Source organism: Sus scrofa, chromosome 4, assembly GCF_054392235.1.
Source record: "Sus scrofa isolate SSC_HxYL_T2T_F1_AM1 chromosome 4, Sscrofa_HxYL_maternal_Yorkshire_Landrace_v2.0, whole genome shotgun sequence".
Classification (NCBI taxonomy): domain Eukaryota; kingdom Metazoa; phylum Chordata; class Mammalia; order Artiodactyla; family Suidae; genus Sus; species Sus scrofa.
The window spans coordinates 87,932,987-87,951,143 of record NC_139386.1 but is presented as its reverse complement, the minus strand read 5'-3'; the positions used below and the strand labels follow the sequence as shown (position 1 = coordinate 87,951,143).

At 46.4% G+C, this 18,157-nt stretch overlaps 2 protein-coding genes across 8 annotated transcripts in view; one reads left to right on the top strand and one right to left on the bottom strand.

Moving 5' to 3' along the window:
• RCSD1 (RCSD domain containing 1) overlaps window positions 1–18,157 on the top strand; it is a 501,912-nt gene that overhangs the window by 231,090 nt on the left and 252,665 nt on the right. The gene's annotated exons all lie outside the window — the stretch shown is intronic.
• The window catches only part of CD247 (CD247 molecule), an 89,810-nt gene continuing 82,467 nt past the window's right edge, over window positions 10,815–18,157 (bottom strand). Inside the window, exons 1-7 of one of the 4 annotated variants that reach the window (XR_303057.4) lie at window positions 17,505–17,887; window positions 17,290–17,346; window positions 16,590–16,670; window positions 15,992–16,024; window positions 15,123–15,179; window positions 13,177–13,218; window positions 10,815–11,945 (exon numbers count right to left, since the gene is read on the bottom strand). Coding sequence is in view for 2 of the 4 variants with exons in the window: in NM_214155.2 (NP_999320.2) it covers window positions 11,880–11,945; window positions 13,177–13,218; window positions 15,123–15,179; window positions 15,992–16,027; window positions 16,590–16,670; window positions 17,290–17,346 (339 nt within the window). In the remaining 2 variants the exon portion in view is untranslated. Of the gene's footprint in view, window positions 11,946–13,176; window positions 13,219–15,122; window positions 15,180–15,991; window positions 16,028–16,589; window positions 16,671–17,289; window positions 17,347–17,504; window positions 17,888–18,157 lie in introns of those variants that run through there. The other 3 variants (XR_303056.4, XM_005663131.4, NM_214155.2) reach the window with 3 other exon arrangements.

The window sequence follows — 18,157 nt, the reverse complement described above, 5'->3', positions numbered from 1 at the left end:
GGGAAATATTTCCCTTCTTTTGTTTTCTGAAGGAATTTTTCTAGACCGTTTTCCATTAGTTATAGATCATCGAAAGAGGTGTGTTAAGAGTCTGGGGTTACCACCTTTTCCTCTAGCCACAGACTTTCTTTTCACCAGATGGCTTATCACTTCCTCTAACCCTGACATTATCCTTGGTTCTCTGACTAGAGAAGGCACGCATTTGCCAGACATGGGATCTGTAGAACCTTTGACAGACTTTAAGCAGGAACTTTGCACAACTTCACGTTTCTCCTAGGTTTGTTAGTGATGCTCCTGCTAACTAGGTCTAAATGGCAATACACATCTCTCTATTCATTATAGAAGTTGATTAGCGTCTGTAATTGTTTCCAGGGTATTTCTAGACTATATAAATGAGCCCACAAAAAGGAAGTGTTTATGGAAGTAGATGAAGAGGAATGAGGGTAACTTGGAAATTAGCTTCCCCTTTTTGTCAATGTTCTGTTATTACAGTATCTATATCCAGAAAATTCCCCAAAGACTGGATGACTGCAATGCAGCTCATCTGAGCGCCCTTCTTATTGGAGTTAAAGGTTCCCACCTGGTGTCTGTGGGTGCTTGCTTATATCTCCAGTGGTCCCTTGACTGCACTTTTTCCCCCTTGCAAGCTGGGGGCTGAGAGAGAGCTTACAGGTAATTTTTGTTCTGCTTGCTCTGCTTGTGTCCACAAGGGAGCTTGGATTCTGTGTATTTGTTTCTTCACAGTGCTGGGAAAGGCAGTGATATGGACACAATGTGTATTTTTGTTTGTGATCATCCAAGTGGGAGACAGGCATATTAATATTAAAAAGCCAGAAACGTTTTAGTCCCCTTGTTAATTTTTCTTCTGTTCCTTCTGTCTTCCCATTTTATTTCACAAAGTATTTACTTACTACCCTTCCCCTTCCTAAAGTCCCTCCAAAATCAGTGAACTGCAAGCAGGGAAACTAACAAATGTCCATCCACCTTTTTTATGTGTGGTATTTTTTTATGTTGTTGTATTTTGTTTGGTTGTTTTTTTGTTATTGTTTTTTTTTTTTTTTTTTTTTGACTAAGCTTGAACCAAAGTCAAATTTTAGCAAGCTGCTGTACTAATGGACTAGTTTGTATCGTGCAGTTCAGACACATTGAGGAGATAGATGCTACTGACAATTTCTTTTTTCATTTGTCTTTTATTAATTTTATATAAAAGTTGCTGCTTGTTTTAATCTTTTATGTTGGTAAATTGTAATATCCTCTGGGCAGACATTAACTTGATTTTTTAACTAGTTTATTTAGTTTGATGTGTAAATAGGATGGCAGTGTCAGTTACTAATTTTTCTCCTCTTCAACCCACTATTTCTCTGATATAGTTGACTTTAATCTTTTATCCTGATTTGACATCTCTAATTTTAGTCTGCGCAAATGATTTTAGAGGTTTCAGTAATACTGTAGCTGCCCATAGTGGTGAGTCCCTCCCCTGGGAGAGGTAATTTAGGAGGAAGGATTCAGGGAGGGAAATGCTGATACCCACCATACTGTAGTAGAGGTTATAGCATTAATTTCCCAAAATTGCTACCAAAGGAAGTGTTGAGCCCCAAGGGACTCAAGCCCCAGTGGATTAAGAGGAAGAACAAGGAAAGGCTGAGTTTGTTTGTTTGTTTTCCTATGTGGTTGAAAAGATGCTTCCTCTCCCAAATAAGATTCTCCAACATACTTTAATATTTTTAAAAACTTACTAAGCTTTAAATGTCAGTACGATGGTCTCTTCCCCACCCTGTCTATATTCACTAGTCAGTTTGGGATAAGGGGATTCTGCCTTTGTGTGTGTATGTGGATCACTTTATGAGGATAAACTTTAAACCAGCATAAAAACCTGTGTTTAAAAGAAGAAATAAATCCTTAGACAAAGGTAACTTCTAGAATTTTTCTTTTTTTTTTAATCTTATTTAAAAACAAGTTGTGAGATGAAAGATACATTTATACATGTACACACAAAACACTAAAACAGCTTGTTCATGGGTGTTTTAACTTAAAATCAACTCCCCCATCGTCATCCCTAGATATTCTGCTGATTGTATTGCTTCATGACTCAACCTTTAGTCCTTTTTTACTTTATATCATCTTTTTTATCATCTCAAGATATGCTTTTTGAATCAAATGAATCTCGTAAGCTAAGGTACTCAGACCTAACTTTTAGCCTCCTTATGTGGGAGAGTCTGGAAATTAAGGGGACCATTTGACCAAAAAGAAGTGTTTGGTAGAGTGTCTGCCATTTCTAAGAGGAGGGGCCAGATAGGTCATCACAGTTCATTGTGTCATCCTTCTTTTTTTCTTCTTAATGTTTATGCAAGTTTCATTTCATCCCTGAATTTGGTTAACATACATTAAGCCAAAGACTAACTCTTAATGCATTTATAGTGATACTATATTTGCCCATGGCAGTGGGCCCTCCCTAGGGAGTGGTGAATGTAATTGTTTGAATCCTGCTTATCACAAGCAGTGTGATTTGATCGTGAACTTTATTTTGTACCCTGTATAAATCTGAAGGACAGAACAGAAAGACCTGGAAAAGAGCTTCTCAGAGGAATGATATTGTTGCTTCCCATTTAAGAAATAAGTTGAGTGCTATGTTGAGTGTTAAGTGGTTCTGAAGTTATCTAGGCAGCTTTTTAGAATTAAAAAATTGTTCCTGTCCATTCACTACCTGATATAAAGTGAACTTTTATTTATTTGATAAGAAGGATCAATACCTTCCCTGTGTACTCAGCTGATACTAGAGAAATGGAACCAAAGGAATCCAACTTTCATTTTGTGTAGGACCATAATGATTTATACTCCTTAGTAGCATTATGAGAAATTAACGTGGTTTTTTACAAAGGAAAGATTAGTTAAAAGATTTTTAGTGAAACTATCTTGCCAGTTTGTTCGACACCATTCACTATTGAGAAAAAAAGCACAATTATACCTTTTTTTTTTACGTTATTTTGTTCTGTTATCCCTCATTTATTTGGGAAGGTGGGGGAAAACCTTGTCTGTTATCCAAAAGCACAGATACTTGCTTGACACAGTATTTAAATTCAGTCCCATCTTTAACATTAAATTTCCTATTTAAATTGCTGGGAAAGCTGGATACCTTTGCAAATGTAGGAAATTAATGTAGATTTTTAAAGTTGTAAATCCCAATAGTAAACATTGAAATTAGTGTATAATTAAAAAAAAAAAAAAAACTTGGCTTACAGAGGAAACTCTTTGTAGTTCATAAAGTTGTGCCCAAACCTCACAAAACTTTCTTTACCAAGAAGGTAAAATCACTGAGACAGGAAGAAAAGAGAGCGAGTGGACAGGGAGCAGGGAGCAGCCCTGAGCGTCAGGGCTGGCCAGGGGAGGAGGCAGTGGCAGTCTTCTGTGGCCTTAGACCCCACAGGGGCCCTCCAAGAACCATCCTGCGATTAGAGAACCCTCCATTAAAGAGCCTCAAAAATTCATTATGAGAGTTGGTCAAATAGTTTCTTGTTAAATCAGCATCTGAAATTGATGAATTTAAAGTTTATTCATTCAAACCATGTTTATTGAAGCTGAAGATATCAAAAAGACCATCAGTACTAATAGAGAAAAAGACTGAAAAGCCTAAAATTTAAAATAACTCAGATGGGCAAGAATTGACGGATTCATTTGATCATAGCCATTTGTGAGTTCATTTTTGTATGTGTGTATGAAAAGCATTTAATTTAATAATAGCCGTAGCCATTTTGAAGTCATTTTCAGTCTTAAAACACTTTGAGGATGACTGTTTATAAAAGGGCAAAATCTTCTCAGCGTTTAACTTCAGTTTTCAGAAGGAAAAAAGTCCTTCTCTGCTATTCCTTTAAGAAGAATAACTAACATCAGCTATTATGTAGGTCTGCATAGATGGCGCACACTGTGAACTTGGATAGAAATAGGATAAATTGCTTTCACTGTTAAAGGCTGGTACTAATCCTGTTCTGCCTCATTCTTTTTTTAATCCAAAGAGATTAAATGGGACGTCCCTGAAATTTTCAGTAAGGTATTTGAAAGGGTTCCATCAGGAGAGCAGGGAATATGTCTTTTCTCAGAGTTGTCCATTTTACACCCAGATTTCTACATGATTTGTGAACTGTTGCCTACTGACCATCCTTATTCTTGAAGCAGTCCCATGTTCAGGCTCTTCTACTTTTACTGCCTTTGCTAAAAGCAGTAAACTTTGGTGGATCTTATGTTGATCCTGTAATCTGGATCTCCTCTCCTCTGTTCCTTCTCTTCCTTTTCTCTTTGAATGGTGATACCTTAATCCGTGAGGATAATGCTCGTGGGTAACAGCTAGCTTCTGGCACCTTCATAAAATACCTCAGCATAGCTTAGCATTGTTACAGAACTGGTTTTAAACTAAAAACCAAATAAAGAGAAAAACTTTATAAATAGTGGAAATAATTATAGCTGTAGCATTTAGTTCAACTGATGTTTATTATGATCGATAAACATGATTGATGTTGTATGTATTTGGAATCCTGTTTATAGGTTACAGTTTATAGGGTTGGGGGGGAGAAAGTGATTATGTTAGAAGGAAAACGTTGCATTGCTCGTGTGTGTGTGTGTGTGTGTGTGTGTGTGTGTGTGTGTCCTTATCTCTGTCTTGCCAAAGGAAACTTGATCATCCCTGTGATTAGGTTGGGATTTGTTGGCTTCTCTGTGGTTTGGCCCGCAGTGCAGGGTGTGGTGGCATGCAGGTTACACATGGGTTGACCAGCTCAGGGTCCCTGAGGGCATTTACATCCCTTCCTGTGGCTGCCTGGGGCCCCCCCAGACTCTGCCAGCCTCTCCTGATGATTCATTACCTCTGTATGTAGCAAGAGCTTAGGCCAAGGATGAATGTGTGAAGTCTGGGTGTGTAGTTGAGAAATAGAGGCAGAAGTAGACAGGCACCGTTTTATTTGGAAAGGAAAGGAGAAATGAGTGATTGATGCATCTTAGTCTAAGAAAATTAAAGTAAATTAGATTGGGGGGGCGGGAGGGGTTCCTTCTGTCATGTTATGAATGTTGTGCTAGTAGCACAACAGTTTAAAACCTCACTTCCTTTTCTCATACCAAGGCCAGTTCTGTCTAGACCAAAAACGCAAACAGAAGAAAAACCAGACCAAGATGTTGAAAGCCAACCTGCTCACTTAACACCTATGATACCATGTGACCTTTAGGGATTGGTTAGTTAGTGAGGTTGGGGAGAATATTGTTCTTGGTGGATATGTGAATGAGAAATGATGCTGGTTTAGGAACAGTTAAGAGCCCTTTCTGGCCATACTCTAGGGCAAATTTTTTTGGCTTCCCGAGTTCAAATATAGATTCTGTCTCCAAAAAGGCTATTTTTTAATAAGTGATCCATCTCACAGAACCTAAGTGGGATTCAGTTTGGATACCAAAGACACTGCATTCTTGATCCTTACAATTTCAAAGCAGGCAGAGGGGATAGGAGCAAAAAGCTGAAATTTAGAAAAGCTTTACCTTTATCTCTTCCCTTTTCTTCTCTCTCTTCTTCCCCACACCCCATACCCACTTTTTGAAGAAAGTCTTGGTAGTCATCCTGGCTTTGGAAAAGAGATTTGTTTAGTTTCACTCTGCTGGCTCTGCAAAGATGGATAGAGCTGCTCAGGTGGCAGTGATACTCTTGGAATTGCTGGGAAATTTAGGGAGGGAGGTGGTGGAAGATGGGGGTAGAATTCTTGTCTAACTTCCCTTTATCTAACGCTTATAAAGAGAGCTAGTACAGCCTATTTGAGTTTAGATGATACTTAGTTGTTTTGTCACTTGTAAAGGATAAGCATTTTCAAGAACAGGATTACACAGAAACTCAAAGACCCTCCTTTATTCTTCCATGGAGCTGTGTTATTCCAAAATGTTTTTACATCCGGGCCCTAGGGAGTTGAGTAGTTCATTGTTTCGGTGTGCCATTGATGGGACACAGGGGGAGTGGGGAGAAATGTATAGCTCTCCATATTCATTCCATCAAGAACTGGTCAGGTTGCAGAACTTCACGAAGGCTTTACTAATAATCTTATTGTTCTGACATTATATAAAAGTAGTATTAAGAGTGTGTGACTTTTCCAAGTGCTAAATAGATCAGGAAGCAGGCAGCAGGGCTATTGAAGGTAAGAGCACTTGAAACAGCAGTTGTGGGAGGACAAGGTATGTGTGATGGAACACCACTGTGCCCAGGAATAAAGCTCCCAGGCTGGGCCAGGCAGGTGCCCTTGAAGATTCTTTCTGTGCCCCTGAATCAGCCCACTCCACTCAGGGCTGCACCACCTTCTGGTTCAAACCCAGGCAGGACACTATCAGAAAATTCAGGCCCCCAAACTAATTTATTGTAAAAAGAAAGAAAGAAAAAAGAAAAAAAACCATTGAGGTCTGCTGCAAAGTTCCCCTGAATTTTCTTTGTTTACTTGTTCATTATTGTTTTAATTGAGTAGCCACAACCTCACAAGAGCAGTTTAAATATCTTTTGTAACTTGGCAGTGGCATTGAGCTCTCCCACATGATATTCCAAAGTCTGCAGGCAGACAGCTTGATACAATGCTTTTTCCAAAATGAGACATCCAAATGCTTCTTTAAAATCAGAATCTCCTCCGAATGAAAAAAGACAAAGCCAAGGAGACAGAAGACTGCGCTCCCACCTAGTCCCACAGTGTCTCTTAAGTCTGAACAGCATAGCAGGGAAGGGAATGCACTTTCCACAGCTAAAAGGAGAGTCCTGTTAGGAAAGGCTTAGTCGTAGGCAGGTGCCATGTCTGTGGTTCCAGTCCTACTTGGGTCTGCAGAAGGCGCATACTCCTGAGAGTAGAGTGGACCAGCCTGGTTGTGTTGAATATGGCAAACAGTTGGGAGGGAGCAGAACGGAGAGAGCCTAAGACTCTGCAGCTTTATTATAACATTGGCTTTTGACAGCAGAAATGGTGTATCTCCCCTAAGATCAGGTAATGGGGAGAGACAGACGGACAGACTTCTTCCAGCTTCTTACCCCTGCTCGAGGGGGCCTGTGTGCATTACTTAGTCCACAGGAGGTCTCATTCCGAGGAAATACCCCACCCCACCCACATTAGACCCCAGTTCCCATCTCTGCAGCTGTGGTGGTAGCAGAGGCAAGGTGAGTAAGTGTGGGGTTTTCCACCCACCACAAGTCCAGGAGCTGTTGTATACCTCATTTCTGACTCGTGACTGAGTAACTTGCTTTAACTTTCTCTACACCCCACAGAGTTGCCAAGTCTGCCCTCCCTCCTCTAAGTAATGCTGAACTCTGGCCTATAGCATCACGGGACCTGTAGCCTAGGGTGGGACCTTCCCAAAGCCTCTGAATGTCGCTGCTTAAGAGCTACTGCAAACTGAGGGCAAATTGCAATCTCCTCCTTCTTTTTGTTGCAAGGGGTCTTCACAGGTCTCTCACCATCTGTTCCCCAAACCCTGCCCTTAGGGGCTGGCCAGCCGTCCCCACCCACACCCCACCCCACGTCTCCAACTGCTGGCCACACATCACCTCCTGTACTTGCCTTCTCCCTGGTGGGGGAGGCCATCCCCTTCCCCTGGGAGGCCTCAGGGTTCTGCTTATTTTCAGGACTTTGGGTGGAAGGGAAGACACCAAAGGCTCCTTTAAGCTGACTGCTGCATACACATTTCACTTTTTTTTCCTTTGACAAGACCAAAAAAATCCAAATATTTAAGTTTTTATTATTATTAATATTATTATTATTTGACAATCTTATATCCAATGGGCTCTCTAGAAGCTGCATCCCCAGCCCTTTCACCTTTTCTTTGAATGTAGTTCCCAACCTTCAGTTCCCATGCCCGATGTTGAAAACAAGCTTTGCCAGGTCTTACTACTGCTGCTATAAGCCAGGGGAGGGTGGTTTCTTTGTTTTGTTTTGTTTTTAAATTTTCCAGCCAAAACCAAAGATTTTTTAATGATTGTATAAATGCAAAACAAACAAAAAAACCAAAGAAAAGGGAAGTCTTCAGCGTCAATCCAGTCTGTGGCGTCCTGGCGTTTAGAGGAGTGAGGCCAGGGGCAGAGTGGGGGGGGGCTCTGACTGCATCGAAAGGGCAGGGAGTCTGTTTACCATGTTCCAGGGTTTGCAGAGGCGCATGCTTAGTAGCTTTGGCTCTTGCCAACTTGTGAACATGCCATGGAACAAACTGGCATTTCAGATTTTCCAAAACAGTAGACAGAAGCCCGTCACCATGCTAATCCACCCTACCACAACCACTACCCTACAATAGCCATGGTCACCACAGGGGTTTGGCACAGGGACTAGGAGGGTGGGGATGCGGCTGGGCCGCCATGGACTCCACAGAGTGGGGGAAAGTTGAAGACACTGGCGCAGGATTGGCTGCTCTGCTGGGTGCTTTAACCTCTGGGGCGGTGCCCGTGCCCTTCTGAGCCTTTTCTCGTCCTTTACTGGAACTGCTTGGAAGTGGCTGTCCTGTTTGTGAGCAAACATGCAGAAGGATTATCAAGCTTTTCATTTCTCCTTATTGTAGGTTTGTTTCCTTTTTGCAGCACCACTGTGCAACTATGCATTGTATTTCACAACCTTTTGTGCTAGGTAGATGCCTGTGACTTTTTAACTTGGGGGGTGGGGGGTTGCAAATGAAGGAACTTTTTACATGGATCTTTTTAATCTCAGTTGATTGGGGGAGGGGGGGTATTTGGTTCTAGGGTCATACAAGCTCTATCCCAAAGCAAAATCCAAATGTTAATAATATTAGCCTGATGCAGATACCAAAGATAATTTCTTTCCTGCAGAACCTTAGACTTGTGTATTAAGTACGATTACCCAGCACTTGCATTAGTCTAACCTCAGTAATTCCAAAGCTTAGATGTATATTTTGGTATATTTCTGGGATATTAAAAAAAAAAATGTCGTTTAACTTCTTGTTTGTTTCAGTGTAATGCTCTTAAAGTCATAGCATGAAAATAACTGAACTGTCCTATTCTTAGTAGTTTGAAATAATAGTATTTTTGTATGTTTTGGGTGTGTCTATGTATGTATTAACATAACAGTTTTCACTGCCTAGGTGTTCGTAATAAAAAAGAAAACAAAAAAGTTCTGAGTGTACATAATATTCAGTAATAAACTTCCACTGGGTTCAATTTGGATTGAATATTTGCTGATTACCGTATTCCCAACTGGGATTTTGTTTTGAAGAGACAGTGATCGAACGTGTTTTTCTAAAGCTCTTTTTCTTTCTCTCTGTCTTTGAATATCTTAGCTACCCGACCCTTTTTCACTTCTTCCTTTTTTTTTTTTTTTTTTTAATATTGATTCAGGGGTGTTTTTCCACTGTTGTCAAGGGAGAGACACAAGAGGGATTTGACCCCTTGGCCTCCCAAAACTTTTTGTTTTATGTACTTAACTTTAAAATGTGAGTTTGAGTTCTCTTTTGTGGAAACTTAAGATGTGGTGTAAATGATTCTTTCCAAAATTGTCCAGCAGCTTTAATGAGGCAGTGACAATTCCTAATTAGTTTATCGGGAGTCCTTTTACATTTCTCCGTAGATAACTTGCAATCTGGGTGGCTATTGTATAGCCTTACTGTCCCAGAGAGCCTGGTTAGCCATTTCCCCTCTGATAGGAATATTTTATAAGACTCAGCTGATAACTTGGAGTTTAGGGCCTCGTTACCTGGGCCCCTGGGAAACACATTTTCTTGGTTTTTGAAAACCTGAAACACAAGCAACTTTCCACTTAGGGGAATTCGCTGATACCTCCTGAGACCCGAGGAGGTGGTGGGGAATATGAGCGGTGCTGTCTCTTTAAAAGTGCCCTTTATATGATTCCCCCTCCTGGGGCTGCCTGCAGGGGGCTGTAGGCTTGGGAGAGGTTGTGTAGGTGACAGTGAATCAGAATGAAGTGGTAGATTTTGTGTAGATGCATTTGTCTGCTGTAATTTTTTATATATATTAAACTTACTGTAACTGTACAGTTCATTTCTGTTGTAAAACATCATTAAACCATTTTCCAAGTGTTTTCACATTGTTTCTCTGACGTTGTGTTGGTATCCTGGATGCTTCACACACACATTCTCAGACTACTCACCTAAGACTTCCAACTTCTTTTGTCCAGCAGGTGCTCTTCTCAGGAGTCCCAGAGTCACTGTGAGCACACTGGTTCATTGCCCATCCCCACCTTGGCTCCTCCATCCTTACCCCGATGCTCTATGGGGTACTGTGGCCTTGGATTTCAGAGTCTTTCCCCAATATTAAGTGGTGGCTGGATGAGCTGGGACATTATAAATAGCCTCTGTGGTTAGAAGAAATACCACTGAGGACAGGGCCACTTTTGGTGAGAACCTGACCTAAAAGACCTCTGATGGCCTCCATCCTTCCCCAAGTCCTGTGGACTCAGGGTCTGTGCTGTGGCATTGGTGGCTGTTTCTAACCTCAGACACCCTCTGTCAACAACGCTGCCTCTTCCCAAGGCTCGAATGCTCAGCTGGCCTCTCTCCCACTCTTTCACCTGCTCACCACAAGCTACCTATCTCCATGCTGAGCCCTGCACGCCAGGGCCCTCTTCCCATCTTTCTCAGTTCCTGAGTAAGGCCTGGCCCATCTCGACACACCGCGTTGCTGGCCTGGTGCCACATTCTGGACCACTGGTGCACCTTGCTCTCCTGCACGTTCCAAGGAACCATCTTTTTTTCACCCAAGAATCGGCAGTTTTGTTCCCACTGCAGGAGCAACAGGCTGATTTCCTGACAACTAAATGACCATTAACAGGCTCTACTGCCCTGAAATAAAGCTTCCAGTAAAGTGGCATTTTGCACTGAAGCCTTTATTACGCAGAAGATTAAGGCTCTAGCAAACCAGTATAAATTAAGACCAAGCAGAGCAGAGAGGGTTTTCCATCCGTGGCCACATGCACTTTATTACACAGCACTGTCGCACTAAGTTGGCCAAGGCGCTTCCGTGCCACTGTCCTGTGGGATCTTTCTGGGGCTGAGTGGTGCCGAGTCTCCCTTGGAGGTCTCCCCGTGACAGGTTTGTCTTGGACACAGTGTGAGGTGAGCAAGTGCCTAACATTCTCTCACACCAGACTCTTCACAACTTGCTGCCCTGTGAGTGTGGGCTCCACGGGGGCAAAGATAGGCTTCTTTATCTTCTGGTCCCCACAGGGTCTGGCACACAAGTTCTATAACGGGGAACATATGCTTGATTGCAGGGGGGGGTCCTTTCCTGCCCCCCTCCCGGGCCTCTGGCTCCCTGCTCCCATCCCTGAGCCACCACTGCTTCCCTCTTCAGCCTCCTCTGGCTGCTACCAACTCCCATCTTCCCCTCTGCCCGGATCCTTCACGGGGTGGCAGAACAGCCTCCCCGGCCCAGTCACCAAGAAATGAGAGGGTTCGCTGACAACAGAAGCCAAATTTACAGCAGAAGCGAAGCCATTCCAGTACTGACAGAACAATACAGATGATGAGTGTGCACTAACATCTGGGGTTTCTTTGGGGATTTAGCCTGAACCCAGCTGTGTGTGTGAAAAGGAGGGTGCCCGTCTCCCAGGTCAGAGCCTGGAGCTGCACAGAGCTGGGCCGGCCCACGGCCTCTGAGAAACCAGAACACAGCATGCTGCACTCACAGCGGGCTCCTCAAGGATAAGGCCTGGGGGACACACTCCCTCCTAGCGTCCAGGGAAGAACTCTGTGACAGTTTGGAATGGGAATATAACCAAATGTTACAACTGGAAGCATCCTGTTCATAAAGAGGAATACTTGGGTGGTAGAGAAATAAGAGTAAAACGGGTTGTAAATGCTTTTCTTGGGTCTTGAACAATCTGGGTGTCTGCAGGTCTGGCCTGTGGGTGGTGAAATCTCTAGTGCTGTTAGCGAGGCGGCAGGGTCTGCATGTGGAGGGCATCATAGGTGTCCTTGGTGGCCGTGCTGAGTCCCTGCAAAGGGAAATCAAAAGAGTGGGTGTCAGGAACCCTGTGTGGGCTCAAGCCTACCTGGAGGCCAGTAGGTGCATCTGCTACAGCCTGGCCTATGGCCTCCCACCCAGATCAGAGGCCCAGGAACTCCCCTCATGCCGCAGCTGGGGGCCTTGGCCCACCTGGCAGCAGCCGAGATGGGATCTGCGTCACGGCTGGTAACGGCCTTGATGCAATTCCCCTCCAGCCAGATTCCCTCCTCCCAGCTTCCCAAGTGCTGTGCCCTACGAGCTTCTGGTCAGACCGCAGAGGAAGGAGGGTCCCCCAGCTGGACCACTGAGCTGGAATCAGGGGGAAGGGCCCAGACCTGCTCCAGAGAATCTACTGTCCCTGATACCTGGCCCTCCAGCGGAAGGTGTGGCTCCCTGGCCCCAGCCCTCCCAAGCCCTCTTCCCAGGCTGTGCTACGACAGTTATGTTCTTTGTCAGGGAACAGGCAGGCTGGTCCCAATCTCACTGGACCCTCTCCTGCTCAGGTCCAGGACACAGATCAACAGCAGTCACAGCAAAACTGGAGGGCCGTTTGACATCACTCTGAACTCAGGCAAGCGAGTGGCCTGACACTTTGGAGTCAGTCAAGCGAGCTGTGAACAGCCCTGGGGAGGCAGAACAAGCCAAGTGAGAACCCACTGGGGGTTACATTCTAGAGAAGTAGGTTCGCTGTGCTTAGTTTGCATAATTATTCACCCTGATTTGCATAAACCAGATATCTGACTACAATAACATTTTCTTTAAAGTTATTTTTCTTGATTTGTTTGCTTCAACCTTCTCACCCATCCTCCCATCCTATTAGGTGTGAGAATGTGAGGCCAAGCAAGGCTTCTCCAAGGCCCAGGGTGGCCAAGAAAGAGGCAGGAAATGGCTTGTGTGGCGTTCTTTGCCTGCATCTGCCCTTTGCTCCAGACCACACAGCCTCTGGGCAGCTGCTGCTTGTCTGCCAAGGCCATTTCCCCTGGGGGCTCCCATGGCCTCCTGATTGGAGCCAAGTCCTCTGCTTGAACCGGTGAATGCCAGCCCCGCCCCAGGGACTGACTGGCAGAGAAGTCACCACAGGCCTACATGGGTGTCCTGGGTAAGCTGTTGGCATCACCAACAAGCAAAACAAAAGGGCCCGACCTCAGCCCGGGTTAGATGGCACCACCTGGGAAGAACGGCCGGCAGCGTAGACCAGAGACACTGCCATCAGCACTTACCTGGTAAAGGCCATCGTGCCCCTTGCCTCTTCGCCGCTGGTTCTGTGGCAGTGAGACAAAAAAAGGTTTGAAAGTCAGAGAGTGAGCAGTGACCTTCCTGCTCAAGCACCCTACTCCTCCTCCCCCAGAGAGTCAGAGGTGACTGTCTCCCAGCCAGCACCCCTCCCCCAGGAGAGAAAGCTCCTCAGGCCACTCCAGACCTTGGCCTCTGCAGAGTGAGGTGAGGGCTGAATTGGCCAGGCCAGGATTTGCTCTGTCCAGCTCAGGTCCTCCTGGTATCAGATTCTTGGATCTGGGCTACATGGGAGCTGCCCATGATGCCCTCTGCTTGGAATAAGCCGGCCTGCCTGCAGCTCTCAAAGTTCTTGGCTAACTATAGAAAAGAGTATAGAGGATTTCCCATCACGGCTCAGTGGTTAACGAACCCAACTAGCATCCATGAGGATTGGGGTTCCATCCCTGGCCCCACTCAGTGGGTTAAGGATCTAGCGTTGCTGTGAGCTGTGGTGTAGGTCGCAGACATAGCTCGGATCCCGCGTTGCTATGGCGTAGGCTGGTGGCTACAGCTCCGATTCGACCCCTAGCCTGGGAACCTCCATAAAAAAAAAGAGAGAGTAGAGAGGTTCCTTAAAAAACTAAAAATTGAGTTGGCATATGATCCTGTAATCCCGCTCCTGGGCATCTATCTGGAGAAAACTATAATTTGAAAAGATATATGCACCCCAGTGTTCATAACAGCACTATTTTCAACAGCCAAGACATGGAAACAACCTAAATGTCCACTGGCAGAGGAATGGATAAAGATGATGTGGTACACATATACAATGGAATACTACTCAACCATAAAAAGAATAAAATAATCCCATCGGCAGCAACATGGATGGATTATCATACTAAGGAAAATAAGTCAAAAAGAGAAAAGACAAATACCAATGATCTCACTTACATGTGGAATCTAAAATATGACACAAATGAACTTATCTATGAAATGGAAATAGATTCACAGACATAGGGAATAGACTTACAGTTGCCAAGGGGGAGGAGGGGTTAGGGAGGGATGGATTGGGAGTTTGGGATCAGCAGATGCAGACTATCATATATAGAATGGATAAACAATGAAGGCCCTCCTGTATAGCACAGGGAACTATATTCAGTATCCTGTGATAAACCATAATAGAAAAGAATATGAAAAAGAATGTACATATATGGATAACTGAATCGCTTAGCTGTACAGTAGGAATTAACTACAGGAAATTAACTATACTTCAATAAAACAAATTTTTTTTAAATTCTTGGCTCAATATCAGTGTTCACTGGGAATGGCAACTGAGTAGTGAGTGCACGCTTGGGCTGTAGAGTTCCTTCAAATCCTGGCTTCCCTAATCACCAGCTACGTGACCTTGGGTAAGTTACTGGTAGGACATATATTTCTCATCAGATTATTATGAGAATTAAATAAGACCATCTACCTGGTAAAAGCACTGGCCAGGCCAACGTCATGAGCATACCGCCTACGTAGTCACACAGGGTTCAAACTTAGAAGGTTCAACATTCTGCTCTCACTGTTTGGAAATTCTTAATCATTTATGAATAAAGGGCGCAAGCATCCTAAGCAATGAACATATGCTGGCACCCATGAAGCCCTTGATAATGATTATTATTAATGGTGACAGATTTGATCTATTTTTGCAAAGCACGGGACATCTTAGAATCTAACTTGGTTTTTAATCCCAAAAGGACATTAGCCCTTTCTGAATACCTTATATACTATCAACTGGGTGAGAGCTGGATTAACCTTTGCCTCTAGCGGCCACCACAAGGCTTCTTCAGATAACAGGAGGGATGGGACTAGAGGCCTATGGCAGGGTATCTGAAAGACCACAGGAACTTCTCTAGAGCATCTCATGCCACCCAATCCTTGGGAAGTAAGGAAGAGCAACACCCACCTCGCCCTTCATCCCAATCTCACTGTAGGCCTCTGCCATCTTGTCTTTTCGCAGCTCCTGGAGAAGAAGAGGGCGTGAGACACTGGTTTTATCAACTGATGTACAAAGCAGTGGGCTCCCCTATAAGAGGAAGCCTCTGGACTCCCAAGGTGGTGAGGGGCTTCCAGAGTCAAGGCTCCAGGCCTTATTCACACAAACGTCTCTGCCAAAACCCGGCTCCGATGCCACACTCCTCCTCAGCACTTTGGAACCTTCTCTGAGCCACCAGCCCTTTGTACTGAAGCTGAGAAGCTCAAGTTAGGTTCAAAAAGATGCGGGGTCCTAGCTGAAGGACACGCATGCTGGACAATGCAAGGGCTCACCCGGAGCCCCCCAAAACCATTTACTGGAGCAAGTTGTCTCCTTACACAGCCACCACCACGGAGGAATTGCTAGAGGAAAGGGGAAGTGCTCTCTTTACACTAGGTTACCCTCTTCAATGGCCCCCTTTGTGGCAGACCCAGGTCAACACCCAGGATGGGGAGGCTGACCTTTCAACAAGACACTCAGAAGACTACTGGAGCTCCTAGGAACAGGAGGCCCTCTGAGGCAGTTGCCCAGCCTGACCTCACTGTTCCCCGAGGTCTCCACCAGGCTGATGGGGAAACTCCAGCAACAAGCTCCAGGGGTGGCCGAGGGAGGGCAAGCCAAGGGGTTTCCTACAAGAAGCCACTGCAGGCAGCAAGCAAGTGAGGCATTATTTGACCCAGGGAAATGAAGGTCAAGACAGGCAAAGACCATGGAGTAGGGAGCAAAGCCTTCATCCAGAGCCCTCCCCTAGCCCTACCCTCCAATCTTCTAAGGGAAAATGCACCGCCTCCTGTACTCACATTGTACACGACTTCATGGGGATTCTTCTTCCTCTGCTGGGAGAGAAAAAGGGGAGACATCAGAGGTAGAGAAACAGGAATCCACCTGGCCAGGAGGGTTGCAGCACCCTCCCCATTCCCCTTCCCCACACTCTCTGTGAGCTTGGCCATCCAGCTGTTGCCCTCCCTGTGCACCTGCAGCCCTGGCACCCGTGGGAGCTCACAGGACTACCACGCTTCATACTCCCTAATGCACACGCTCTCTCACACCCAGGCTGAGCCCTGCTCTTAAGAAGACTCTTCTGGGGTCTGCTCCCCTCCCCACAGGGTGTGGAGTCTACCGCCAAAAGGACAGAGTCCCTGGGGGTCCTGGGGTCGGGGGGCGGGGGAGGGCTTCGAGTCTGGGTTGCACATTCATGTGTGTGAGGTCCCTTGTGACAAAAGGGAGCCGAGGGCAAGGAGGAGAAAAGGGGCAGTGGTAAAGGGGATCTGTCACATGTCAGGGTCTGGCGAAGTGGCAGAGTGTGCTGGCCCCGAGGAGACCTCGCCTCTGCCCAGCAGAGTGCACACTCGCGCACGTACACACACACACACACATGCACAGACAACAAGGTCCTACCGGTTTTCCCCCCATCTCAGGATCCAGGCCCCCTCTTCTATCCAAGACCGCATACTCCTCTCTTCGTCCGATATTGAGTTCCTAAAACAAAAAAGTGTCAGGGACCGGGAGGGTGCGGGCAGCTGGACTGGGAATTCTTTCTGGGTGGGTTCACAAAGGAGGGAGCAGGGAGTTGGCAAGTCCATTGGCTACCATCATCTTGCAGACCATCTCAAAGAACCTGCTGTTACCATGGCGGGGGGTGGGAGGGGGGGGTCAGATGATCGTCGATTCCATCAAGGTCTTGCACAGAGGGAGGGAACTCGCTTCCCCACCGGAGTGAGGATCCTATACTTCCTTCTCCACCCCCGCCCCCTCTAAGGAACCGCTGCCAGGTAGGGGCTCACTAGGAGCAGGCACTACACTACACTAAGTAGGCGCCTTCCAGCTTCAAATCTCTAGCGCGCGGCATCCTCAGAGCATCCCCAGAGCATCCCCACGAGGCAGGCACGAGGGCTATGCCTGTTTACAGGGTTAGAAAACTGAGCCCCTGGGAGGTTAAAACAACTCGCAGGGCTGAGAGCTGTGGACTCTACCTACAGCTGAGCCCCTGGTCCAGGTTTCCTGCCCCCCACCCCGCCGCCCCCATCCCACCCCCACGCCGACCCAGCAGAGGACTGCACTTTCTCTCAGAGGGGCTTTAAAGGAGAGGCGGACTTACGTTATAGACCTGGTTCTGGCCCGACTGGTAGGCGGAGACGTCCGCGCTCCTGCTGAACTGGAGGGAGAAGGAAAGGAAAGCGCGTTACTCCGTGCGGGCAGCCTCCCTCCGCTCCTCGACGGCCAGCGGAGCGCGCCCTGCCTGCCCCAGCCCGGCCCTTGAGGAGCCAGCAGCCTGGCCGCCCGTTTTCTCAGCTCTACCGTCCTTTTACCTACCAGGGTTCAAGTGCGGCCACAGCGGGGGCGCGGGCACCGGCCGCAGTTTCCTTTCCCCTGCGCGCGCCCAAGCGCGTGCGCAGAAGCGCCTGGTAAGCGGACTGCGCTCCCCGCACCCGCCTCGGTTCCGGTATGTTCTCTAAGCCCCTTCCTCCCAGGGGCTCTGAGGACACCCGGAGAAGGACCGTGGCTGCGCAAGGTCCCATCGCCCATCCTGCCCCTTGCAACGGGGTGCGGATGCGTCGTGCTGGCTTGGTATCTTGAGGACCTGGCCCAGGCATATGGCCTCCCGCTCTCCTCAGTTCATGCGCCTCAGCTGAAATTGCAGGGTCTTACAGATTCAGAGCATTGGGAACTCCCGAGAGGTCGGCTAGGGCAGCGTTGCTCAAATTCAAGAAGGTCAGGGAGTTCCCCGTTGTGGCGCAGGGGAAACAAATCCGACTAGGAACAATGAGATTGTGGGTTCGATGATCCCTGGCCTCGCTCAGTGGGTTAAGGATCCGGTGTTGCTGTGAGCTGTGGTGTGAGTCACGGGCTCAGCTTGGATCTGGCGTTGCTGTGGCTGTGGCCGGCAGCTGTAGCTTCTATTCGACCCCTAGCCTGGAAATCTCTATATGCCACTGGTGCGGCCCTAAGAAGCAGAAAAAGAAAAT